At 42.6% G+C, this 26,455-nt stretch overlaps 1 protein-coding gene across 3 annotated transcripts in view; it reads left to right on the top strand.

The window, feature by feature from the left end:
• The window catches only part of RYR3 (ryanodine receptor 3), a 518,005-nt gene that overhangs the window by 379,827 nt on the left and 111,723 nt on the right, over window positions 1–26,455 (top strand). For all 3 annotated transcript variants that reach the window (XM_038579912.1, XM_038579911.1, XM_038579910.1), the window contains exons 44-49: window positions 5,147–5,327; window positions 6,512–6,617; window positions 9,099–9,219; window positions 20,763–20,932; window positions 23,300–23,520; window positions 26,256–26,346. In XM_038579912.1, coding sequence (XP_038435840.1) covers window positions 5,147–5,327; window positions 6,512–6,617; window positions 9,099–9,219; window positions 20,763–20,932; window positions 23,300–23,520; window positions 26,256–26,346 — 890 coding nt within the window. The remainder of the gene's footprint in view (window positions 1–5,146; window positions 5,328–6,511; window positions 6,618–9,098; window positions 9,220–20,762; window positions 20,933–23,299; window positions 23,521–26,255; window positions 26,347–26,455) is intronic.

Here is a 26,455-nt window from a genome sequence, read left to right as displayed (position 1 = left end):
GTCATAGCAGGTTTAGGGGTGACTGAGGGTAGGTAGTGGTTAGTGGTGAGAGATGCAGTGGTAGTTGTGGGTAGTGATGAGTGATGATGGGGTGGTCATAGTGGGTGATGATGAGATGTGATGGGTGGTGGATTGTCATAGTGGGATGTAGAGTGACTATGGTGGGTGGTAGTGAGTAAGGATGGTGGTGGTGATGATAGCAACTAACACATATTGAGCACTTACTATGTGCCAGGCACTATTCAAAGCACCTTTAGACATATTAACTCACATAATATAAAAATCCAATGAGATAGGTCAGTTATCCTCCTCAATTTACAGAGAAAGACCCAGTTGCATAGAGGGATTAAGTACCTTTCCCAGAATCACACAGCTAGTAGGATGTAAAGCCAGGATTTGAACTGGAGTAGTTTGGCCCCACAGGCCAAACATTACTCACACCATTATGCAGTATTGTCTTGGTAGTAGTCTTTCTAATGAATGAACGAAAAGAAACAGCATTTTCCTTTTAGCTGTTCAAAAATTGCAGGATTATTTAATTACTATCTGATGTGAATGTTTTTTTTTTAATTTAAAGCCAAATCAAAAGCTCTTGCTAAAAAATAATAGAATAGGAAAATTCTTTCTAACATTATTTTACTAATCTCTCTTAATGTTTGTATTAAATCTTTTTAAACAAGATTTGTCTTTAAAAGAACTTCTTAAAGTATATAATTTTCTCCACTTTTTTTTAGCTTGCTCAGAAGCCTTGGGTTGTTTTACTCTGGGAGTAATGAAGCTGAGAAGCTTCTATTTACCCAGCAGTTGTAAACTTTATAACCAGTCTAACACAGATGTGTCTGGATGTCTGATTAATCCCTTCCTAATATAGATTCCAAGAAGGAAGATTTCTTACCAATTCACAAGAAAAAGGAAAAAGTTATTCCCTGCTTCCTTTGAGTCCTCGGAGTATTTTAGTGATATCTTCCCCAGGCTATAAACTTAATTGTGAGGAACACAATATTCCTAGCTTTGCTGAATCTGTTTTCCTAGGCAGATGTGCCATCAGTGGCCATAACTTGGGTATCCATTATGTGACATGCAAAGTGTATATGACAGACTGTGGGATGCGATAAGAGACATGCTCTAAAAGCCCTGAAGTCATAAATCAAAGCAGGAAACAGGAAACCTAAGTAGAATTATGAAACACATACATGTAATTACTAAAAACTCTATAACCTACCACACCTATCTACATGGTGACACACATGACTACTGGCATGCCAAAAATGACAGTGCTTATCAGAACCCAGTGAGTGAACCTAAGTATACCTCCGGAAAAAGGTAAATGTTGAATAATGTCTTGAAGAAACTAATGGACACAGTTGAACAGAGTAGTGTGGTAAAAACATACTGATTGGCCCTTGATCTAGGGGACATGAATCTTTTTAGGATATATTAATTTGATCTCAGTAAAGCAAGAAAAAAATTCTAGGGTCAAAAGCACAAAGTAGCACAGTACCTTTTAAGGGCACAGAGGTATAGATGCTTACAAGAATCAGAAAAGAGTCAAAGGCTGTAATAGCCACTCTTAAGTGTGATATTAGTACTGAAGACTAAGGATGGTTAGGATTAAAATGAGACATTGTTCTTATTCTCTAATTTATAATATAGCTACAAAGATCCAGCAAACTTTTGAAAAATTGACCAACAGTAAAAGATTTAAATAAGTTTAAGACAGTTATAAACAACATCACAATGTTGTACTCAGGAGACACTTCAGGCAGTCTTGGTGAGAGAAGATGGAATATGAAGTATAATTGAATTATGGTTAGTGGGGCTTAAGTACCTAATGTCTGAGCTACACCTTCTCACCAATTATAAGGCTTGGGAAATATCTTCTACCCCATCTTTCTCATTCTTCCAGTGGACCTTCTTAAATCTCTATGCCTAAGAAGGAGAAGGGAATTGGTCATTGGGGTCAGGATGGGCTTATAATGACAAAGACAAGGAAATGTGACTCCATCCGTAAAAACTCAAACTAAAACTATAAAAGCCCAGAGATGGTCAAAACAACACAAGTAATAGAAAACAGATGATTCAAATAAAGAAGCCAATGGTGAATGAATGCTCAAAGCACCAAAGTGAAGAAGTCTGACTGGGCTGAAAAGCTATGTGACCCTGTTATTTTCATGCCAATTAAACTCTTCAGCATTTCTCCTCCACCAATGCCTGTGGGATCTCAGCAGTGGTCATGGTTGAGCATTTTGGCATGGAGCCCAAATGTGCTGAATCCATACATACGTGGATTCTTTATCAATCATTTTAATGATAACAATGGTAAATGAAGCTTGGTACTACATACTCTTGTGGATTTTAACTGAAATAAGAAAGCAGGGCAAAAGCTGTTTCATCATTATTCCCACAAGGTGACAGTATTATATAAGGTCCTGATACTCATCACAAATTGATTTTCATCAACTCAGTAAGAAGTCTCCTATTTACGAGGTGGTTTCTATTCTATCAGAGCATACCTCAAATCTGACTTCAGCTGGTGAAGATCATGGCTGACCTACAAGTGTTTCCATCCTGAGAACTGAAAGAATCACAGTATGATATTTAAATAAGCTTGAATATTAAGATTGGAGGGTTTTGTCCATTTTTGACACTTAAAATTTCCAAGTTTTAGCTTCAAGCTTTAAGTCTTAGAGGCCAACAACACTTGAAAGTAGTGAACTGTGAATTATATCTGTGGCTAAGATTATTTGCTCTCAAACATGGTGATTCTCTTGGTGCTTTTTAAATCAAGTGTAAATGCTAGGTTTGACTAGTGGTTGACTAATAGGACAGCATGGCCCTAGGGCTTAGCATCATCATTTTATCTTCTACAGATTGCATAACATTACTCAACCTCTCTTCGGTGTCTCTCCTTCATTGATTCTTTCCACCATATCATCACTGTGATCATTTTACCCTTTTAGCATCTCCTGAGAATTTTCTTCATGTGGATTCTGGTTTAATAAAAACAAATTCTGTTCTATATATTAGATGAAACTTGGAGAAGAGCTTCTTTATAAAAATTTTAAAGGATTGAGCAAAGAGTGAATGCAAGCCAATGGGCTGTTTGAATTCAGTGGAATGAAAACTTTTCTGAATCTAGTTACACAGTTCTAAAACTTACATGATGTATATTTATAATCTTGAATTTTATCTGCAATGCAGGCATTTGGGTGATAAAAAAGATATCAGCAGGCCAAGCTCTAGGCCAGCTACAGCAATGATGTAGGGCAGGCTCTCCAGAGCTGTGAGTCACATCAAGTGTGTTCAGGGGTGAGTTCATGTAAGAGCTGAGTACAAGCTAATTTCAAGCACTGGAACAGCAGGCCCAGCCCCTCTGATTCTCTGGACATGAAGTTTCTCTCTTCTGCATATGGGAGTAGACTAATAGCCTCACTCTAAAAAACTACAAGATGCCTGAGTATCTCAATAGGGCAAGCAAGACCCAGTGAGATTAAGCAGCATGCATGATTACGTAGTGATTTCCTAAAAAGCTAGAGAAGCCAGGGTTTCTGGGTTTCCATTCCATGCTCTAATCACAGCACGTTGAAGTTTATTCATAAAAGTTTTCATTAAACAGAGCTTAACTCCTGTGATAGTATTAAAACATCTTTTTAAAAATATCTATTAAAAGAATATAAATTCTTTTGTGCATCTCCCTCCAAACGATGGAGGCTGACTTGTCTTCCTTTGAGCGTGAGCTGGACTCAGTGAGTCACTTCTAATGACTAGGATATAGCAGAAGTGAAAGTGTGCAACAAGGTTGTAAAAGGCATTGTAGCTTCCACCTGATTCTCTCGGATCATTTGCTCTGTGGGAAGCCAGCTGGCATGTGGTGAGGATACTCCAGCAGCCCCATGGAGAGGTCACATGGTGAGGAACAGAAGCCTCCTGCCAACAGCTTGTGTGTGTGCACGCGCGTGCACGCACGCACAGATGCACATGGCCATGCCCAGTCAAGCCTCCACAGGACTGCAGTGCTGGCCAACATTTTGACTGTATCTTCATGGGAGGTCCCTGGCCACAGAACACCTCGCCTAGTCACTCCCAAATTCCTGGTCTACAGAAACTACAAGATAACAAATAGCTATTGTTTTAGCCTACTAATATATTAAATCATTTTATGTAAGAATAACAAATTAATGCAACAATGTATCAAGATGCAGCCTCTGTTATAGAGCTCAATCCTCCAAGAATATCTGATCTTGTAGAAAAAAAAAATTTTATCGACTTTTACCCAGTACACAAGATCAAAAAAGTCTTTTCTCAGAGTCTTAGCCCAGGGATAAATTCTCAACACAAAATAAGATTTCATCTGAGACAGAAAATGTTTCATGAAGTTGTTTGAACAAGCTTTAAAACCGCTTTCAGTGACAAGTGTTCTCCGAGAGGTACTGGCTACCGCTCCCTAACGGTTCCAGTTCCACTGCTTAATCACAGCTTTAGGAAATGAGCCATGTCTTCATGGTCCATGTTCTTCCAAAGAGAAGTACCAGCAGAATACTATTCTCCAACCTTCAGCTTTCCAGAGAGATACTTCAGAATAACCAAGTAGATTATCTGGATAATTTCAGAAATGCCCTGATGTACATCCACACAAACTTGGTTGTTCTGAGGTACCCTTAAGACTCTGAGAATGCCATTCAGGGGCTAACATGTCATTTCCTCGGGTGTTAATTGAGGCACATCAGCTTGAGTTACCATTTTACCCATTGTCAGGGAAGGAAGAAGATATGCTTTAGCAGCCCCTCATGGAGTTAATAAAGATGTCAAGTTCTTTGTCCCCTAAGTCACTTGTGACTGAATCAGTAATCTGTGGAAGACTCAGTAGCGAATTTCTTGCTTTCTGAGGATCTAAATGTAGTGAAATAATCACAGCACAAAATCCTAAACTTCAAAGTAGGATTCTGTCCTAATAATGGTTCATCTTATACTTCAAAAAAGCAGATCTGGACCTAATTTATCTAAGCTTATCTTTCTCTCTACCAGTATCACCTCCTAATTTTATGAATGACTGATAAGCTCAACCCAATACTCTTTCCCCAACCTCATCAGCTAGAAATAAACTGTTGTCTTTTCCAATGAAGGGAAATAATGCCCTTTTCCTTAGGTGAAAGTGTGGAAGAAAATGCTAGTGTCGTGGTCAAGCTGCTCATCAGACGCCCAGAGTGCTTCGGGCCAGCCCTGCGAGGTGAAGGAGGAAACGGCCTATTGGCAGCTATGCAGGGCGCCATTAAGATCTCTGAGAACCCGGCTCTCGACCTCCCCTCTCAGGGATACAAGAGAGAAGTGTAAGTCTTGTGGCATTAATATAGTTGGTGAGCTCACAAAGAGTGTCAGTACCTGGATTGTGAAGGAGGTGTCAACAACATCCCCCACCCATCCATCCCCCTGTGGGGAAAATACAGGTTCTTTATAGTTAACACATTTTAAATCACTTGGTTAAGCACATTGCCATCTTGACTCTCTCAATAAACCCAGTGATCAGGATCACCTTCACCCCCTTGTATTTCTCCTATTTCCCTCCTGTTCCAAAAGGCAGATCAAGACATCTGCAAGGTTTTCAGCTGCCACCCCACCTCCCTTACAGCATCACTATGGGAGGCTGGACCAACCAAGGTTACAGCCATGGTCTCACTCCAGCCCATTCCTATTAGGATTTAAACCTCAGTGCCTCATCTCTTACCTCACTTTTAAAAAGAGGTAGTGCCTTCCACTTTCCCTTCTGAAAGTGTTTTGATTTGATTCCTTAGGTTAAAAAGAAAGAGCTGCAGAGTAATGTGAAAAATCACAGCATCAACTACCCCAGTATTGAAAGGCTCAGGATATACTTGGTGAATTGGTAGATTGTCTTGTCCTTGTACAATGTGACCAGCTCCCTTTCCTTTATCATGGCCTCTAGATTAGACCCCAGAATCTAGAGAATGGGAACAACCCAACAGGGGTAATTCCCTAGCCAGTTGGGGTTATTTTGTCTATTTGTTCTGGAAGGTGATCTGGTAAAACTAGAAAGAACCCAAAACACAAGCTGCCCTACCTTCCTCATGTAGCATGAGGAAAAACCAAGGCTGGGGTCCTAAAGCTTGTTCACAATGGAACCAAGCATGGACTGACCCTCTTTGAGTCCTCATCCAATATGCTTTCCATGGACATTCGAGAAGGAGAATAGAATGAGTGGTTGGTAGGAGCTTCGGGGATCACTGTGCCATTCTATAGGTATGTATGGTCCACAGGATCAGCTCATGTCAGTACTTGGTCCTTATAATTCAGGGCAACCTATGAATTCCACAAATACTTGGGTCCTTTGAACTTACTGAGTAAAACCACCTTGTTGGTAGAGAAGGCGCCCAGGGTGAAGGTTGCGTGATGCTCAGGATGAGCAGAGGGTTTCTGTGTCAAGCAGCTCGTGTCTACTAACGTGGCCACACCTGCCATGCTTCCTCACACCTCCCCCATGTTGGTTCTCTCTCCACAGCATGGAGGACAGTGAGGATGAAGAGATCGTGCACATGGGCAACGCAATTATGTCCTTTTATTCAGCTCTTATAGATCTCCTGGGTCGTTGTGCTCCTGAAATGCATGTGAGTTCCCAGAGGGCAGGTTCGAGGGGCTTGAGTGAGGAGCCCTGTAGACCTCCTGAATGGAATTTCTTCTTCAGTCTCTGGCATTGGTTCACACACCTCCCTCTCAGGTCCTTTCCACTAACCTCAAAAGTCATTTCCATTTCTCGTAGTTGATTCTGCCACCTTCTAAAGGAAAGACTCCCGGGCAAGTACCTGTGTTGTGGGGTTCCTCAGTGGTGCTATTTGGGCACATCACCCACATAGTATGTTTCAGAAACCTCTAAAAACTAGGTTTCTGTATCCCTCGATAGGGTTAGAATGAACAGCTTGATTCTTGACTCTGGTCAGTGGGCTACTCCACATGGAAAATCCTCTTTTCTCAGTGCCCTTGGCGTGAGGCACCAGAAAGGTGGTCTCTTCTGTGGTTTACGTTTGATTATTTCCCGGAGAGAAACTTTGCGGGCATCTGGAAAAAGAGGTCTCTGTTTTTATGGGACACCTTCTCAAGCTTCCAGGTTTGACCTCAAAAGTTGTGTTTTTCCTCTTCCTTTTTTCACCTCTGCTCAAGACAGGGAGAGAGTGACCTTATTGCACGGAAGGACTCACATCATAAGTGAGGGAGGACGTGTTTTTTTTTTTTATGCCAAAATAGAAAAGATTAAAACATTTTTCATGTAAAAATGTACTTGATCATTCTGTAAAAGAGTTGTTTGGTTTGCACACTTGAGGCTCTGCTGCCTGCCTGCCTTCTCCCCTCTGCTCTTCTCACTGCATCTGCACTAGTCCAGGGTCTCCCCCAAAAGTGCTTGCAGCATAGATCGGGTTGATATAAGCAGTGGTACCTGGTGTTGATGAGACTGTGCATTTGGTCATGGACAAGTTCATGGTGGGTATGTCGTATTTTTAAAAATACTAACAAAAGATAGAACCTGCTAAAATAGTAGCTTTCAAACTTTTTGATCAAAAATTATTTTATCTATAATAAAAGCTATTTTATTATAGAATAAGTTCCAGTGAAACCTAATATACGTATATTCCCAAAGCAAAATTTATCCTAACTACAGACACTGCACTCTAATACCTGCTATTCCATACTAATCTACTTCATGCTTTTTAATGCAAATCACAACCCACTAATTTGATTTTACACCCACTAATCAGTCACAACCTGTGGGATAGGATACTGTGCTAAAGCATCCACTCTTATCTTTCTTCCAGTATGTCATGGGCTTGCCTAAAACACCATCTAGCCCATTTGCAAATCCATGTCCAAGTGTTTAAGGAGACTATTCCAACATGGAAGAATCTAGGTTAAAAAGTACTGTGGACTAAATCTTGATAAGGGAGCCTGACCAGAATTTTTAACTGAAGACTCTGGTTCCTAGTATGTGATAAACCAGCCTTATCCACATAGGCCCACCCCTCCATTTCTATGCCTTTAAATAAATAAAGGAAGCCTGAAAGAGAGTGAGAGAAATACTAGGGTGTTCTGCAGTCTTGGGGCAGAATGGGGCAGGTGGCAGCTCCCCGTCCACCTGTCGTTACTTCAGAAGCAAGCTACACAGTTGGCTTGTTCTCAGGAAGACACCAACCATCATGGGAGAGCTAAGCCCTCAGAGCCCCATCTAAGAAGGAGTTCCTGTCTGCCTGCCCCTCTGCTTTAACACTTTCTCAAGCACCCGTCCTTTGGGCCCCTACTCTGTAAGTGGTGGTGGGAGGGTAGACGCCACCATCACTGACGGCCTCCCCTTTAACCACAGGAATGAGAGGTGACACACGGGATGAGCGCACAGGCATTTTCCCCTGCAGCCTCTGAGAGCCATATCCCAGCATACCATCCAGCTGACCAGGGCACATTCTATCCTGAATCCATGACGGTTCAGTTCTCGGCCGAGAGCCCATGTCCAGAAGCATGCACACCACCCCCCACTTTCAGGAGGATGTAACCTATACACACCAGTTGGCCTATTCATGTGTACCTCAGGTTATCCATCTTAGGATAACTCCACTGAGATGCTCACATCCTCTATGACATTCTCTAAATTCCTCTTGTCCGTCCACAGCCCCAACATTAATCAGACTTTTAGGAAACAAAATTCATCAGCCATTTCTATATTTCACTGAATTTCAAAGTCTAGACGTCACAGCATCAACACTTCTGCTATGGCTACTGAGGGCTCCTATATCCCAGTGATGCTCACAGTCCCCAGCAGCCCCCACATGTACCACAGAGACTTGCACCATCACCACATGGCTGTTGTGATTACACAAAGGAATCAAGTGACCTCCTTGGTCAGTTATTCCTTCAGTAGCACCTCTTCTAGAAAATCAAGAAAACGCTCCCTTCTCTCCCCCATGCCCACAAGTGTTGGTGGCAGTTAGGGAAGTATAGAAGCATACCTACACCTTAAGGACGCTTTCCCTGCCAGACATTTGGAGGTGGGGTGGGGAGGGGGTGTGGGAACTTCCTTAATCTCATTCTCCAACCCTGCATTGCAGCTTATCCAGACGGGAAAGGGGGAAGCCATCCGGATCAGGTCAATCCTGCGCTCCCTGGTCCCCACCGAGGACCTGGTTGGGATCATCAGCATCCCCTTAAAGCTGCCCTCTCTGAACAAAGGTAAGAGAAGCAGCTGAAGTCTGAGTCCTGCCGGTCTCCCAGGGGGCCACTTGTTCAGGGTCAGGATTGTCTACCACTGCGGTAGGTGGTCTGTCCTTCCCGGCTCCTACTTTCAGGGCACTGGGGAGGGTCTGGCTCTTTTTCTGGCAGTGAAGAGTTCTCCTGGCTCCAGCTGGCTGCTCTCTCCTCTGCTCCCCTGTATCCGAGACTCCTGTACCCTCCACCAGGCAGATACAGCCATTCTAAAGCTCACACTCCTCTGAGCACCCTAACTTTCTGGAATGAGGCTGCTGGAATGGGGCAAATGAAAGTTCTCATCTCAATCCTCCTCCTCCTTTGCTTCAGTGTCCCCAGATTATGCAGCCAGGTGTGGCAGCAGATGGACAAGGTCTGCTTAGGATGGACAAGGCCTGCTTAAGTTCCCTTCTGCCAGAGTCCCATGGACCTCATGGCCATGGATATGAAGAGTTTTCTCCCTGTGCCAGTTGGATGATTGATTTGGCATCATTCAGTGTTAGCTTTGCAAAATGTATACTTTCCCAAAAGCATTCAGTTTCTCCAGTTCCCTCCACTGCGCTATCCAGGTAGTTTCTTCCTGGAAGATGGAGGAATTAAAAAGATAACATGACTCAGACTATTTTAGTGTTTCCCAAACTGGCATTCGAAGGAAATTTTTGTAGAAAATACTAATTGATGTGTATGTGTTAAGAAATTTGGAGTCAAATAAGTTTAAGGTGCACAGTGATGATTTCATGCATATATACATACTACAAATGTTTACTGCAATAAATTTAATTAACACATCCTTGGCCTTATGTAATTACCTTTTTTGTTGTTATATTGAGAACATATAAGTTCTACTTTCACAGCAACTTTTCAAGGATACAATTCAGTATTCTTAACTGTGGTCACCATGTGTATGTTAGGTCCCCGGACTTAATTATTTTATAATTAAAAGTTTGTACCCTTTCACCAGCATCTGCCCATTGCCCCCATGTCCCCCAACCCCTGATAACCAGCAGTCTACTCTATGCTTCTATAATTTCAGTGTTTTTAAAGTATACATATGAGTGAGACCATACAGTATTTGTCTTCCTCTGACTTATGTCACTTAGCATAATGTTCTCAAGGTCCATCCATATAATTGCAAATGGCAAGATTACCTTCCCTCTTATGGCTGAATAATATTCCTCTGTGTGTGAGAATGTGTGTGTGTGTTCATTCACATTGTTTATCCATTCATCCATCAGCAGACAATCAGATTGTGTCCATGTCTTAGCTATTGTGAACAATGCCACAGTGAACATATGAATGTGGGTATCTCTTTGAGATGGTGATCTCATTTCCTTGGGGGTATATACCCAGAAGAATTGCTGGATCATATGGCAGTTCTAGTTCTTATTTTTGGGGGGCGTCTTCATACTGTTTTCCCTAGCACCTGCACCAATTTATGTTCCCACCAGCAGTGGATTCCCTTTTCTCTACATCTTTGCCAGTATCTGCTATTCCTTGTCTTTTTGATAGTAGCCATTCTGACAGGTGTGAGGTGGTGTGTCATTGTAGTTTTGATTTGCATCTCCCTGATGATGAGTGGTGTTGAGCATCTTTTCATGTGTCTGTTGGCTGTCTGGTTGTCTTCTTTGGAGAAACATCTGGATGTCTTCTGCTAATTTTTAATTGGATTATTTGGGGTCTTTTGAGTTGTATGAGTTCCTTATATATTTTGGATTTAGCTCCTTGGCATATACATGGTTTGCAGATATTTTTTCCCATTCTATAGGTTTTGGGATGACCTGTTAGCTTCATGAACTTAAATGTCAGAGATTTCTTTGGTTTTGAAAAGTTCTTAACAATAGTTTAAAAAGCTTTCTACTTCTTCTCCCTCTCTTCTCCTTGTGGGACTCCAGTGATATGTGGATTGTTTCTCTTAATGGTGTACCATTAATTCCGTAGGCTTTCTTCATCCATTTTCATTCTTTTTTTTCTTTTTGTTCCTCTTGCCTGGATAATGTCAAATGATCTTTCTTTAAGCTCAATGATCCTTCTGCTCAGTCCAGTGGTGTTGACGTGCTCTAAACAATGAATTCTTTCATTCAGTCATTGTATTCTTCAGCTGCAAAATTTGTGTTTGTTTTTTATGTTTCCTACCTCATTTTCTTGTATTTTCCTGATTTCGTTTCATTGTTTTCCTGTGTTTTCTTGTAGCTCCCTGAGCATCTGGAGAATAATTATTTTGAATTCTTTGTCAGGTAATTCGTGTATCTCCATTTCTTTGGCATCAATTACTAGGTTACTGTGTACCTTTTGTGGTATCTTGTTTCCCTTCTCTTTTGTATACCTATAGCCTCACAGAGATACACACTGGAAGAAGCAGTCACATCTTCCATACTTAATGGACTGATTTTGGTAAGGAAAGACCTTCACCTGCAGGTGAGGGCATGTTGGAGTGTGCTGTGACCCCAGGTCTAGTGGGACAGGACACTAAGTACAGGGGTGTGTGTGTTGGCTTTGGGTCTGGGGGTGAGGGGACATGATGTCTTGGCAGCTCAGGCCACTGGGGTCCACCACTTTGATAATTATGTGGTCCTTGGCAAGTACTACTGGGAATCACCAGTAGCAAGGACTGTTGGGGTCCTCAGTTGTAAGTCCACATTCTAGCCACTAGGAATGAGGTCAACCAGTGCTGGTAGCTTGAGCTTGTGGTGTATACATACTCCACTGGAGGGACCAGCTGCAGGTGCCTGTAGTGGCATAGGCCCATTACAGACACAAATAGAGTAGCCAGAGCCAGGATCAGCAGCAAGTATCAGGGTGAACTGTATGGGCACACTAGCACTTACACAGACCCTGGCTATTGATGTGTATACCCGTGGCTGCAGGGTCTCACCATAAGTGTCCAGCATTGGAAGCCAGTGACAAGATTCAGGCCAATGGGATGCAAGTTCATAGTTGTAGGTACTAGCTGCAAATGAGCCCAGCAGTGCAGGCCACTGACTGGAGGCAAGGCCAGAGTTGGGCCTACAAGCAGCGGGGTCCCACATGTCGGCATGCACCCCCATAGCTTGCAGGATGTCACTACGGGAGTGCACATGGCAATAGAGGCCAGTGATGGAAGTCTTCCCAAGGGCACACACATTGGTGGGCATCAGCTGTAAGGGTCTAGGCTGGCATCCTACACTCACACAGCTGCAGAGCCCAGGACTGCCTGCCAGTGCAGATCCTGGGTTCTGGCAAGGAGGGAATGGGGAGTGGAAAGTGACCCAGGTGGCTGGGCATTTGCAAACACAAAACCTGGGAAGGCTGCCAGGGTTTCACAGTGGATATGCTGGATGTTAGTGTCTTACATGGCGAGAGCTGCTGGGGTCCCCTGCTGGGTAGGTCACTAAGAACCAGGGGGTTCCCACTGCATGGTTGATACTGGTAGCTCTTGCCCTTCTTTCTTGTTCTGAGACATCTCCACTTCACTCGTTCCTAGGTGGGGTGAGACTGAAGGATGTCCTGTATGTAGTGCCCCAAAAGGCTGGAGGAGGTGACTATTCAGTCATTCCCCTTTCCTTGTGAAGAGAACTCTTTCTAGCTGAGGAGCTCCTGCTTGGCACTGAACAGTGCCAGTCTGGGATGATGCCAGCAAAATGTGTCCTTATATTCTAATGCAGCTCTTCTGAGTTTTTTCTCTACTGTGTTGTTCAAGTTTTTCATGTAGACTCCTGACCGCTCCCAGTGGTGTTTTTGTTCCTGGATAGCTGTCTAATTGTTGATCTTTGTGGCAGGCAAAGACTGGGGTCTCTTGCTCCTTGATCTTGGTGACATCCGTCTCGAAGAACTTTTATTATGAAGAACATTAAGATTATGGAGTCTTTGAAAAAACATGATTTTTTAAAGATTTTATTTATATATTTGAGAAAGAGAGCACAAGCAGGGGGAGTAGCAGAGGGAGAAGCAGGCTCCCCACTGAGCAGGGAGCCCCTACATGGGGCTCCATCCCAGGATCCTGGGATCATGATCTGAGCCAAAGGCAGATGCTCAACTGACTGAGCCACCCAGGCGCCTCCAAAAACATGATAAAATAAATGTTGTACTTAGTATTTCCCAAACTTTTTGAACACAAAACACTAGTATCCTATAAAAATAATGTTCCTCAGGGCGGGGTGCCTAGGTGGCTTAGTTGGTTGCATGTCAGACTCTTGATTTCAGCCCAGGTCTTGATTTCAGGTTTGTGAGTTCAAGCTCTGAAGTAGGACCTACTTAAGTGAATGAATGAGTGAATAAAATTAAAAAGGTTTTTTTTTTTAAAGTAACGTTCCTCAGAACACAAGAGTGTGGATGAGAGATTAATTCAGTCTCCGCCATTCAGATCTACCTTCCCCTGGTGCCCAGTAAAGGAGAGGCGGGCAGCATCTTGGGAGGGTCCCTTCCCTCCTGGTGCTGCCAGCGCCCTGCACTGAACCCCGGGCTGAACAAGGTTCTCAGCTGGATGGCACTAAACTTTTGCGGCTCTCACGGTAACTTATGAAGTTCAGTATGTAAATGTGCCCTGACTTAGCTTGATCACGTAGGGGCTCTTTTTCCTAGTTTTTGATGTGAACAAAACATTAGGAAGAAGACTGTTTTTCTTTTGTATCCTCTTTTAAACTCCTGTCCTTATTCTCCAAGTCAAGGAGTTTTTATTTTCTTCATGGTGTTCCTCACTTAATCTTTGAACTTTTTTATCAAAATAAGATTAGAATTGCTGGATGATCTGTTCTCAATTTCACCTAATCAAATAATAGTTTCCAAATACTAAGAGGACATTTCATCAGTTTTGTGCTATTTACGATGTCATGGCTACAGAAAAGACACATTCTCATATTTAATCTACCTTACATTTTCTCCCTTCCTTTCTTTTTTTTTATTTTTTTAATTTATTTTTTATTGGTGTTCAATTTACTAACATACAGAATAACCCCCAGTGCTGTCACCCATTCACTCCCACCCCCCGCCCTCCTCCCCTTCTACCACCCCTAGTTCATTTCCCAGAGTTAGCAGTCTTTACGTTCTGTCTCCCTTTCTGATATTTCCCACACATTTCTTCTCCCAACCCTTATATTCCCTTTCACTATTATCTATATTCCCCAAATGAATGAGAACATATAATGTTTGTCCTTCTCCGACTGACTTACTTCACTCAGCATAATACCCTCCAGTTCCATCCACGTTGAAGCAAATGGTGGGTATTTGTCATTTCTAATAGCTGAGTAATATTCCATTGTATACATAAACCACATCTTCTTTATCCACTCATCTTTCGTTGGACACCGAGGCTCCTTCCACAGTTTGGCTATCGTGGCCATTGCTGCTAGAAACATCGGGGTGCAGGTGTCCCGGTGTTTCATTGCATCTGTATCTTTGGGGTAAATCCCCAACAGTGCAATTGCTGGGTCGTAGGGCAGGTCTATTTTTAACTCTTTGAGGAACCTCCACACAGTTTTCCAGAGTGGCTGCACCAGTTCACATTCCCACCAACAGTGTAAGAGGGTTCCCTTTTCTCCGCATCCTCTCCAACATTTGTGGTTTCCTGCCTTGTTAATTTTCCCCATTCTCACTGGTGTGAGGTGGTATCTCATTGTGGTTTTGATTTGTATTTCCCTGATGGCAAGTGATGCAGAGCATTTTCTCATGTGCATGTTGGCCATGTCTATGTCTTCCTCTGTGAGATTTCTCTTCATGTCTTTTGCCCATTTCATGATTGGATTGTTTGTTTCTTTGGTGTTGAGTTTAAGAAGTTCTTTATAGATCTTGGAAACTAGCCCTTTATCTGATATGTCATTTGCAAATATCTTCTCCCATTCTGTAGGTTGTCTTTGAGTTTTGTTGACTGTATCCTTTGCTGTGCAAAAGCTTCTTATCTTGATGAAGTCCCAATAGTTCATTTTTGCTTTTGTTTCTTTTGCCTTCGTGGATGTATCTTGCAAGAAGTTACTGTGGCCGGGTTCAAAAAGGGTGTTGCCTGTGTTCTTCTCTAGGATTTTGATGGAATCTTGTCTCACATTTAGATCTTTCATCCATTTTGAGTTTATCTTTGTGTATGGTGCAAGAGAGTGGTCTAGTTTCATTCTTCTGCATGTGGATGTCCAATTTTCCCAGCACCATGTATTGAAGAGACTGTCTTTCTTCCAATGGATAGTCTTTCCTCCTTTATCGAATATTAGTTGACCATAAAGTTCAGGGTCCACTTCTGGATTCTCTATTCTGTTCCACTGATCTATGTGTCTGTTTTTGTGCCAGTACCACACTGTCTTGATGACCACAGCTTTGTAGTACAACCTGAAATCTGGCATTGTGATGCCCCCATATATGGTTTTCTTTTTTAAAATTCCCCTGGCTATTCGTGGTCTTTTCTGATTCCACACAAATCTTAAAATAATTTGTTCTAACTCTCTGAAGAAAGTCCATGGTATTTTGATAGGGATTGCATTAAACGTGTACATTGCCCTGGGTAACATTGACATTTTCACAATATTAATTCTGCCAATCCATGAGCATGGAATATTTTTCCATCTCTTTGTGTCTTCCTCAATTTCTTTCAGAAGTGTTCTATAGTTTTGAGGGTATAGATCCTTTACATCTTTGGTGAGGTTTATTCCTAGGTATCTTATGCTTTTGGGTGCAATTGTAAATGGGATTGACTCCTTAATTTCTCGTTCTTCAGTCTCATTGTTAGTGTATAGAAATGCCACTGATTTCCGGGCATTGATTTTGTATCCTGCCACGCTACCGAATTGCTGTATGAGTTCTAGCAATCTTGGGGTGGAGACTTTTGGGTTTTCTATGTAGAGTATCATGTCATCGGCGAAGAGGGAGAGTTTGACTTCTTCTTTGCCAATTTGAATGTCTTTAATGTCTTTTGTTGTCTGATTGCTGAGGCTAGGACTTCCAGTACTATGTTGAACAGCAGTGGTGAGAGTGGACATCCCTGTCTTGTTCCTGATCTTAGGGGAAAGGCTCCCAGTGCTTCCCCATTGAGAATGATATTTGCTGTGGGCTTTTCATAGATGGCTTTTAAGATGTCGAGGAATGCTCCCTCTATCCCTACACTCTGAAGAGTTTTGATCAGAAATGGATGCTGTATTTTGTCAAATGCTTTCTCTGCATCTAATGAGAGGATCATATGGTTCTTGGTTTTTCTCTTGCTGATATGATGAATCACATTGATTGTTTTACGGGTGTTGAACCAGCCTTGTGTCCCAGGGATAAATCCTACTTGGTCATGGTGAATAATTTTCTTAATGTACTGTTGGATCCTATTGGCCAGTATCTTGTTGAGAATTTTTGCATCCATGTTCGTCAGGGATATTGGTCTGTAATTCTCCTTTTTGGTGGGGTCTTTGTCTGGTTTTGGAATTAAGGTGATGCTGGCCTCATAGAACGAATTTGGAAGTACTCCATCTCTTTCTATCTTTCCAAACAGCTTTAGGAGAATAGGTATGGTTTCTTCTTTAAACGTTTGATAGAATTCCCCTGAGAAGCCATCTGGCCCTGGCTCTTGTGTCTTGGGAGGTTTTTGATGACTGCTTCAATTTCCTCCCTGGTTATTGGCCTGTTCAGGTTTTCTATTTCCTACTGTTCCAGTTTTGGTAGTTTGTGGCTTTCCAGGAATGCATCCATTTCTCCTAGATTGCCTAATTTATTGGCGTATAGCTGTTCATAATATGTTTTTAAAATCGTTTGTATTTCCTTGGTATTGGTAGTGATCTCTCCTTTCTCATTCATGATTTTATTAATTTGAGTCTTCTCTCTCTTCTTTTTAATAAGGCTGGCTAATGGTTTATCTATCTTATTAATTCTTTCAAAGAACCAACTCCTGGTTCTGTTGATCTGTTCCACAGTTCTTCTGGTCTCGATTTCGTTGAGTTCTGCTCGAATCTTTATTAACTCCCTTCTTCTCTTGGGTGTAGGATCTATCTGCTGTTTTTTCCCTAGCTCCTTTATGTGTAAGGTTAGCTTTTGTATTTGAGTTCTTTCCAGTTTTTGAATGGATGCTTGTATTGCGATGTATTTCCCCCTTAGGACTGCTTTTGCTGCATCCCAAAGATTTTGGATGGTTATCTTCATTCTCATTAGTTTCCATGAATCTTTTTAATTCTTCCTTAATTTGCTGGTTGACCCTTTCATCTTTTAGCAGGATGGTCCTTAACCTCCACGTGTTTGAGGTCCTTCCAAACTTCTTGTTGTGATTTAGTTCTAATTTCAAGGCATTATGGTCTGAGAATATGCAGGGGACGATCCCAATCTTTTGGTATCGGTTCAGACCCAATTTGTGACCCAATATGTGGTCTATTCTGGAGAAAGTTCCATGTGCACTTGAGAAGAATGTGTATTCAGTTGAGTTTGGATGTAAAGTTCTGTAGATATCTGTGAAATCCATCCGGTCCAGTGTATCATTTAAAGCTCTCATTTCTTTGGAGATGTTGTGCTTAGAAGACCTATCGAGTATAGAAAGAGCTAGATTGAAGTCACCAAGTATAAGTGTATTATTATCTAAGTATTTCTTCACTTTGGTTAATAATTGATTTATATATTTGGCAGCTCCCACATTGGGGGCATATATATTGAGGATTGTTAAGTCCTCTTGTTGAATAGATCCTTTAAGTATGATATAGTGTCCCTCTTCATCTCTCACTACAGTCTTTGGGGTAAATTTTAGTTTATCTGATATAAGGATGGCTACCCCTGCTTTCTTTTGAGGACCATTCGAATGGTAAATGGTTCTCCAACCTTTTATTTTCAGGCTGTAGGTGTCCTTCTGTCTAAGATGAGTCTCTTGTAGACAGCAAATAGATGGGTCCTGCTTTTTAATCCAGTCTGAAACCCTGCGCCTTTTGATGGGGTCATTAAGCCTGTTCACATTCAGAGTTACTATTGAGAGATATGAGTTTAGTGTCATCATGATAACTATTCAGTCCTTGTTTTTGTGGAATGTTCCACTGAACTTCTTCTTAAAGGGGAATTTTAAGAGTCCCCCTTAAAATTTCTTGCAGAGCTGGTTTGGAGGTCACATATTCTTTTAGTTGCTGCCTGTCTTGGAAGCTCTTTATCTCTCCTTCCATTTTGAATGAGAGCCTTGCTGGATAAAGTATTCTTGGTTGCATGTTCTTCTCATTTAGGACCCTGAATATATCCTGCCAGCCCTTTCTGGCCTGCCAGGTCTCTGTGGAGAGGTCTGCTGTTACCCTAATACTCCTCCCCATAAAAGTCAGGGATTTCTTGTCTCTTGCTGCTTTAAGGATCTTCTCTTTATCTTTGGAATTTGCAAGCTTCACTATTAAATGTCGAGATGTTGAACGGTTTTTATTGATTTTTGGGGGGGATCTCTCTATTTCCTGGATCTGAATGCCTGTTTCCCTTCCCAGATTAGGAAAGTTTTCAGCTAGGATTTGTTCAAATACATATTCTGGCCCTCTGTCCCTTTCGGCACCCTCGGGAACACCAATTAAACGTAGGTTTTTCTTCCTCAGGCTGTTGTTTATTTCCCTTAATCTATCTTCATGGTCTTTTAATTGTTTGTCTCTTTTTTCCTCAGTTTCCCTCTTTGCCATCAACTTGTCTTCTATGTCACTCACTCGTTCTTCCACCTCGTTAACCCTCGTCGTTAGGACTTCTAGTTTGGTTTGCATGTCATTCAATTGATTTTTAATTTCTGCCTGATTAGCTCTAAATTCTGCAGTCATGAAGTCTCTTGAGTCCTTTATGCTTTTTTCTAGAGCCACCAGTAGCTGTATAATAGTGCTTCTGAATTGGCTTTGTGACATTGAATTGTAATCCAGATTTTGTAACTCTGTGGGAGAGAGGACTGTTTCTGATTCTTTCTTTTGAGATGAGGTTTTCCTTCTCGTCATTTTGCTCAGTGCAGAGTGGCCAAAAGCAAGTTGTATTGGGAAAAGGAGAAAAAGAGAGGAGAGAAAGAAGGAAAGAAAAGAGAAAGAGAAAAAAAAAAGGAAGAAAAAAAAAGAAAATAAAAGAAGAAGAAAAAGAGAAAGAAAAAGAAAGAAAGGAGAAAAAAGGGGGGGTGGGGGAAGGAAACAAATCAAAAAGCAAAGCAAAACAAAACAAAACAAAAAAAGAACCACGGGGGAGTATCTTCTGATTCTGTGTACTTTAAGTCCCTTGGCTTCCCCTGGAAGTTGTCAGTCAGTCTAGTTGGTCTTCTGGGGGAGGGGCCTGTTGTGCTGATTTTCAGGTGTTAGCACTTGGGGGAGCTGCTCTGCCCCTGCCTGGTGCAGGGCTCAGTGGGGGTTGTTCACCCCCTGAGGCCCCAGGAGGAACAACCGCAGTGGCGGGGCCAGCTCTGGAGCCCTGGAGTCAGCTCCCGCAGGAACTCCGGAGCTCTCGGTCTGCAGGGCCTGGAGTCTCCGGGCGGGGCCGCTGATCTGCTCAGCTCGGGGCAGGAGCGTCCTTGCTGTCCTGGGCCCTCCCGGCCTCTGCCTGTCCCGGGGGAGGCCGGATCCTGGGTGTGTCCTGGCGCCCTGTGCTCCGGAGCCTGCGCTGTTGGATTCGCGCTCCCGCCCCCGAGCCCCCCCGAGCTGCTCCGGGTCCCGCCGTGCGCGCTGCAGCCCTTAGGGAGCTCCGCGCATCTCCCGGGGCGCAGGTGTCTGTTAGTGTCCCCGGGAGCCCTAGGGCATCCCCGCCCTCCTGGGTCCTGCTCCACCTCCCTGCGAGCCCCTTTCCGCCCGGGAAGGTTGGTGCAGCTCCTGCTCCTCCGGGACGGGGCTCTCCTGTCCTGGGGACACTCGCCCCGGCCTCAGCCCGGCTCCTCGCGGGCCCCTCCCCCTTGGAGGCCTTTTGTGTCTTTATTTCTTTTTCCCCGTCTTCCTACCTTGATAGAAGCGCGAACTCTTCTCACTGTAGCATTCCAGCTGGTCTCTCTTTAATTCTCAGGTCGAATTCATAGATTTTCAGGATAATTTGAAGGTTTTCTAGGTAATTTGGTGGAGACAGGTGATTTGGGGACCCTACTCTTCCGCCGTCTTGCCCCTCCCATCTCTCCCTTCCTTTCTTGTGTCTTCAATCAACAAAGCAAAAAACTCAAGCCTCAATTCCTGGCATTTGCCCATTTCTGTGGTGCAAGTCCTCTCAAGGACTTCTGGTCCTGTGGTCCATTTCAAGATATCAATATGTGTCACTAAGACGTGGGTTTGGAAAAAGAACACACATAGCACACCATCATATTGTATTTCCAACATGCAAGTAAAATAGATGTGAATAACTTTGAGTATAGTTTATAGTAATATCATTAGGAGGTGATTAGTTTTGAATACTTGTCACCTTTCTATGTATAATTTAATTGTAAATTTTAGTTCTTACAAAACTATTGTATATCTAATAACTGACTCAAAAAAATTCCTGAAATGTAAACAACCAGCTTTTCCAAGCCAGTATCAGCTGGCTCCAGCACAATGTTGTATTCCTATTGCTTATCGGGAGAACAAGGCATAGACATGCTCCATGTTGCCTTTGAGTCTGCGGAGATAGAAGAGGGGATGTGACGTTCTCTGTGTGTCTTTCAGATGGGTCCATCAGCGAGCCAGATATGGCAGCCAACTTCTGCCCTGACCACAAGGCTCCCATGGTGCTGTTCTTGGATCGTGTTTATGGCATTAAGGATCAGACTTTTCTGCTCCACTTGCTAGAGGTTGGATTTTTACCCGACTTAAGAGCTTCTGCCTCTCTAGATACAGTAAGTGGCTAAAATAGAAAAAACAGTTTTCCCATCATGGTACAATAGTAACATTGGATTTCAAAGTGAATATTTCCTATCTACTTACTGATTACATGTTAGCAGGCTGTTTTAAAGGGTGAAAGAACAGAAACATCAGGAAATGGAAGATCTTAATTTGTGCTGGAGACTTAAATGTAGGTAAACTTTACTTCAAATATTCAATCCAGGTTCCACTGTTGCAAGTTTCTCAACCTTGGTACCATCTCTTGTGGGGGTGTATCCTGTGCATTTAAGATATTTAGCACCATCCTTGGCCTTTACCCATCAGATACCAGTAGAATCACCTATGAAACCAATTCTAGATATTACCAAATGTCCTCTAGGGGACAAAATCTTCCTCAGTTGAGAACCAGGGCTTATTGCTTATGAAAAGGCTAGTTGGAAGCCTTATAGGCTGGAAATACTCTCCCCACTCTCCTTCCTTAAAGGTTCTTGCACTGGCTATCAGGAAAGATAGCATCAAGTCAAGCAATTTTGGTGTATTGGGCATGACAAGGTCAAGACCAGAGACCAATGGCAAACCCAAGTTCGAAAGTCAAGGGTGAAGTAGAGTAATATGGCATCAATAGACATCGAGACAGGAGGCCTCAGGAGTTATAAAGTATAGGTATATGATGTCCCAAGTTAGGAACAGTGCACCAGGAGTCCTGGGTTCAAGGAGAAAAGAACAATTCGATTAGCCTAAGTCTAAAGACATCTTGCCAGTGTAGGGCTGCTTTCAGCCAGGTGAAGCAGGTCTTCTTGATCAATCTCAAAGTCTCTCAAAGGCTCCACCTAGTGTCCAACAGAGATAGAAGTCTGAGCTCTGGGACAGGTGGTCAGCTAGCCAGCACCCTTAACCAGGATGAGTTCTATTTGAATGAGTTACTCACAAATGTATGGGATCACCCAGCAATGGGAAACAGTGCAACCCCCAATCTGAATGGGAGCCCTGTTCCTATCTGTGGCATGGTGATAAGAAATGGCGTATCTATGAAAGTGTTAGGAACATATGGTCCTTTTGGATAATTAAAATAATGTTTCCACAGCTACTTTTGCTTTGAATTTTTCTATAAATTCCTTGATTTAAAAAATTGTAATTATTTTTAACTTGTGGGACACTCCCAAGGTTCCTGATCAGAGCTTTTTTTTATATGTAGATCAAATAAACAGCAAATGCTATTCTACCATTTGGTGTTCAAATTGCATGCTTCCCTAAGCACCATCTGCAGCAAAAGAAGTTAAACATTCATTCCTCAGTCTATGCATTTTCATGCATGCTCTTTTGAAAACTTTTAAACCACTGGAATGAAAGCTCTGTCCTTCCCACGTTGTAACAACTTTGTCAAAATGATAAATGTGAAAGATTTGCTCTTTGTTTGATTGCTGAATCTTCTCGAAGACAAACTTTTGATAATTCATAGGAATACCCAGAAATGTGTACGGTTCAAGACAGTTTATCACATCGTATGTTACAGAAAATGTGTTACAGATCTAACGGCTGTGATAATCATAGGGTGTAATGAGATTTCATCTTTGTGGATCTCAAGGTTTCTTTTGAAGTTCTTCGCTTTTCCAAGATGGTAGCTAAGAATACTTTGATTATGTGTCACTGAAGGGGCCTTGCTTATATCTCGCCTGGCTAAATGAATGAGAAAGAACACTGTGAGTGACAATTACAGCAGAGTTTTAGAGCAGGTCCTAAGTTTCTATCACGTACCCTTTTCCCATGCAAAGTTAGTTTCCCTTTAGTGACTTCCACCCTCATGCTATCTATCAGACCGTGAATGGTTCACATTGCTCATAAATTAAGTGATGGGGTCAGAACTCCACTTTCTATCTGTAAACCTATCACAAAACCTGTGGTTGGATGGCTTGCTTAGCCAATAAGCACTTCCTAATCTCAAAATCACAAGAGGACAACTTGTGAGTCTCCCCAAGGTGAGAAAAGAGAGCTCAAACAGAATAATAATACAGTGGCTTTGGCAGCTGGGCTTTGCAAACATGAAGAATGTGGGGTTGGATGGGTCATCAGCTGGTTTCAGTAGGTTTTAGGATCCCTCTTTGAGGCAGATGGCTATGCATCATTTGGAAGGAGTTGGGGCCAGCCCGCCTTTGCTTTCTTTCTGTTTTTTTTTTTTCTTTTAACCAGACTTTTTATTTTCTCATTTAAAATGCACAAGAGAAGTAGGTCCACTGACAAGGTAGAAAGTTGTTCACTCAGTTGCCTTGAAACCCTGTCGTGTGTGAGCTTTCCTACCTGCTAGATGGGAGCTCCGTACCCAGGGTAAGCTCTGCTCTGTCTTTCCCAGGGGGGTTAACTGGTGTTTCGACCCCCTTTCGTAGGTTTCCCTAAGCACCACGGAGGCTGCGCTTGCACTCAATAGGTATTTGTGTTCTGCTGTGCTCCCGCTCCTCACAAGATGCGCCCCGCTCTTTGCCGGAACAGAACACTACACTTCTTTGATCGATTCTACACTACAGACAATATATAGGCTTTCCAAGGGACGGTCCCTCACCAAAGCTCAGAGGGACACCATAGAAGAATGTTTGCTTGCTATTTGCAAGTGAGTACTCCCCACCCATGTTTTTCACCTCCATGTATGCTTCCCTGTCAGCTGCATTTAATTGTGTGATTGAAACTGGTAAATCCGGTCTGAGGAAGCTTCCAGGCCTTAGCCATACAGCAGCCCTTTCTCAGTCATCTCCTTTTAGGATATGCTGGGTCCCCCTCCTCCCATTGCCACAAGCTTTCTGATCACCTCCTCCTTGAGTTCATCTCTCACTTATGGAGAAATGGGGGACACACAGCTCAGGCTCTTGCCCTGAGGGTTCGTGGAACAAAAGATGAGACTGTCTTTCAGGCAAGTAGTCAGTGTTCAGATTAAGAACTAATGTTTTGATTCCCAAGTTAGAGCCAGAAGCAAGCTCTTCCTCTACTAAATAAGTGGATCTTTACACAGAGACCAGCTCTGAGAGTATGAATCAAAGCAGCCCACCCCTAAGCCTCAAAGACCTGGGACAAAGGTAAGAAGGAATCTCCAGTCCCAGTGGGGAGTTAAGGGCAGTAGTTCTCACCACTGTGGAGAGGTATCAGAGCAACCCAGGACAAAGTCATCCCAAGAAACTTGGATGTCATCCTAAGAAACATCCCTTAGGAAACTACGTTAAGTCTGACAGGGTCAAAGGAAGAAGGGCTCTTCCCATAGTATATCTCAGCAGCATGGTCCAGACCCTGATCTGCTGTCCAAAGAGTGTTTTCCATCAGAATCCCATAAGGAGCTACAAAATAAATACCCCAGTGTCCTGGCCATCCCTCAAGGGCCCAAAATCAAACCTTTAGTGAGGAGACCCAGGCCTCTCACTTGAAGCTCTGCAGGTGCCTCTTTAATGCAGCCAAGGTTGAGCACCACTGCCCTAGAATGTTCTGGAGATAGGACCAGCAGGCATCCCCTGTAGCAGCCAGCTGGATGTGGTCCTGATTCTTGTTGAATGAGTTGTCTCCTAATCACATGAGAGAGGGCTATGTATTGGAGGGCTAGGGCTACCTGGAAAAAAAAGCAAGCAATAATTATAATTAATAATTGATTTTATGTTATAATTACAAGATTGAGAGACAAGGCCATTTACTTGCTATATGTTTCACTTTTTACTCCCAAGGCTTTTTATCACAAGACTGGCTCTTGGAAAAGTTGTCAGATGAGTTCTGTTGTCCATCTCCATTCACATCTGTCCTCCTCATAGGCACCTCCAAGGCTTTCTTTCCTAGCATTCCAGCATTTAATATCAGAGCCATTAACCTGGCCTCCACGGCCCCTTACCCATGTGTGGATGGATTTCGGGGGTTTTGCTAACTATGTGTATATGTACAGGTACTCTTCTGGGCAGAGAATTTGGAGGTGCCACTGGGTGTTTAAAAGGCCTGACAATGCACAACTAAAAACAATGTTGCTTATCTCTCCTTTCTCTCTCTCAGAATTTACTTGCATCAACTACCAAGGCTGTGACCTCTTTGATAATTTGATAAATTGTTCTCCAATTAGTTACTGCATTTGCCAGTTAAAGGAGTTTTTTTGAGGAGAGAACCTTAACCTAAAGAAATGATTTCAATAGTGAGGATTTTGGAATAGTAACTCAGAGGGCCTTAAATTCCCTTCCAATCACACCAGTAGGTGGCCTCAGATTCCACCTATGTACTGGTCAACTCCAGCCTCATCCTTTGCAAAGTTCAAGGGACAGTTAGCCCTTAGAGACAGTTGTAAAATCAACTGTCCCTTCTTTCTATTATACTCTTTGCACCTAATCATTGACTGTATTTTGAGTGTGCATAGGCCCTATAACACCTTGTCATTTGGTAATGAGGCTTTACCTTAGGTATCTCAATTCGTTAGCCACACATTCCTCTTTCTATATTTTAACTTATACAGTCGACCCTTGAATAACACAGGTTTGAAATGTGCGGGTCCATTTGTACATGAATTTTTTTCAATAATTACAGTACTATAAATGTATTTTCTTTATGATTTTTGTTAACATTTTCTTGAGCTTCTTTTATTGTAAGAACACAGTATATAGTAACACAAAATATATGTTAATCAGTTGTTTATGTTATTGGTAAGGCTTCCAGTCAATAGTGGGCTATTAGTAAAGTCTTGAAAGGAGTCAAGAGTCATGTGCATTTTTTTTTTTTAAGTTTTGTTTATTTGAGAGCAAGAGTGTGGAGGGAAGGGCATAGGAAGAGAGGGAATCTCAAGCAAATTCCCACTGAGTTCGGAGTCCAAAAGGGGGCTCGATCTCACAACCCTGAGATCATGACCTGAGCCAGAATCAAGAGTCGGACGCTTAGCCAACTGAGCCACCTAGGTGCCCCTAAAAGTTATACATGGATTTTGACTGGGTAGGAGAGGGATCAGCACCCCTAACTGCCCTGTTGTTCAAGAGTCAACTGTACTCACTTTTTTTTTTTTTTTTAAGATTTTATTCATTTATTTGACCGAGCACAAGCAGGGGTATGTCAGGCAGAGGGAGAAGCAGGCTCCCCACTGAGCAGAGAGCCTGACACAGGGCTCGATCCCAGGACCCTGGGATCATGACCGAGTCAAAGGCAGACACTCAACCAACTGAGGCACCCAGGGGCCCCTATACTCACTGTGATTACCCAAGATCTTATTTTAGGAGCTAAGCGTTTGGTGGCTTAGCTCCAGTATATGGTTATGGATGAGTGTTTCTTTTTTCATTCTTTCTTCCTTCAGTATTTTCTTTCTTACTGTTTAACTCTCTGTGTTTTTATTTCACACTGCAGTCACTTGAGGCCTTCCATGTTACAGCAACTCTTGCGACGTCTGGTTTTTGATGTGCCGCAGCTCAACGAATACTGCAAAATGCCTCTTAAGGTGAACCTCCTTGCTGTTACAGAAATACTGTCCCCAGCACAGAAACTTGCCTGGCAAAATGTGAGGTCTTCACAACTGGGGGAATAAAATACACATTAAATGGGCTTTA

The sequence above is a fragment of the Canis lupus genome, chromosome 30 (assembly GCF_011100685.1).
Source record: "Canis lupus familiaris isolate Mischka breed German Shepherd chromosome 30, alternate assembly UU_Cfam_GSD_1.0, whole genome shotgun sequence".
Classification (NCBI taxonomy): Eukaryota; Metazoa; Chordata; class Mammalia; order Carnivora; family Canidae; genus Canis; species Canis lupus.
This window is presented reverse-complemented; position numbering and strand designations above follow the sequence as displayed.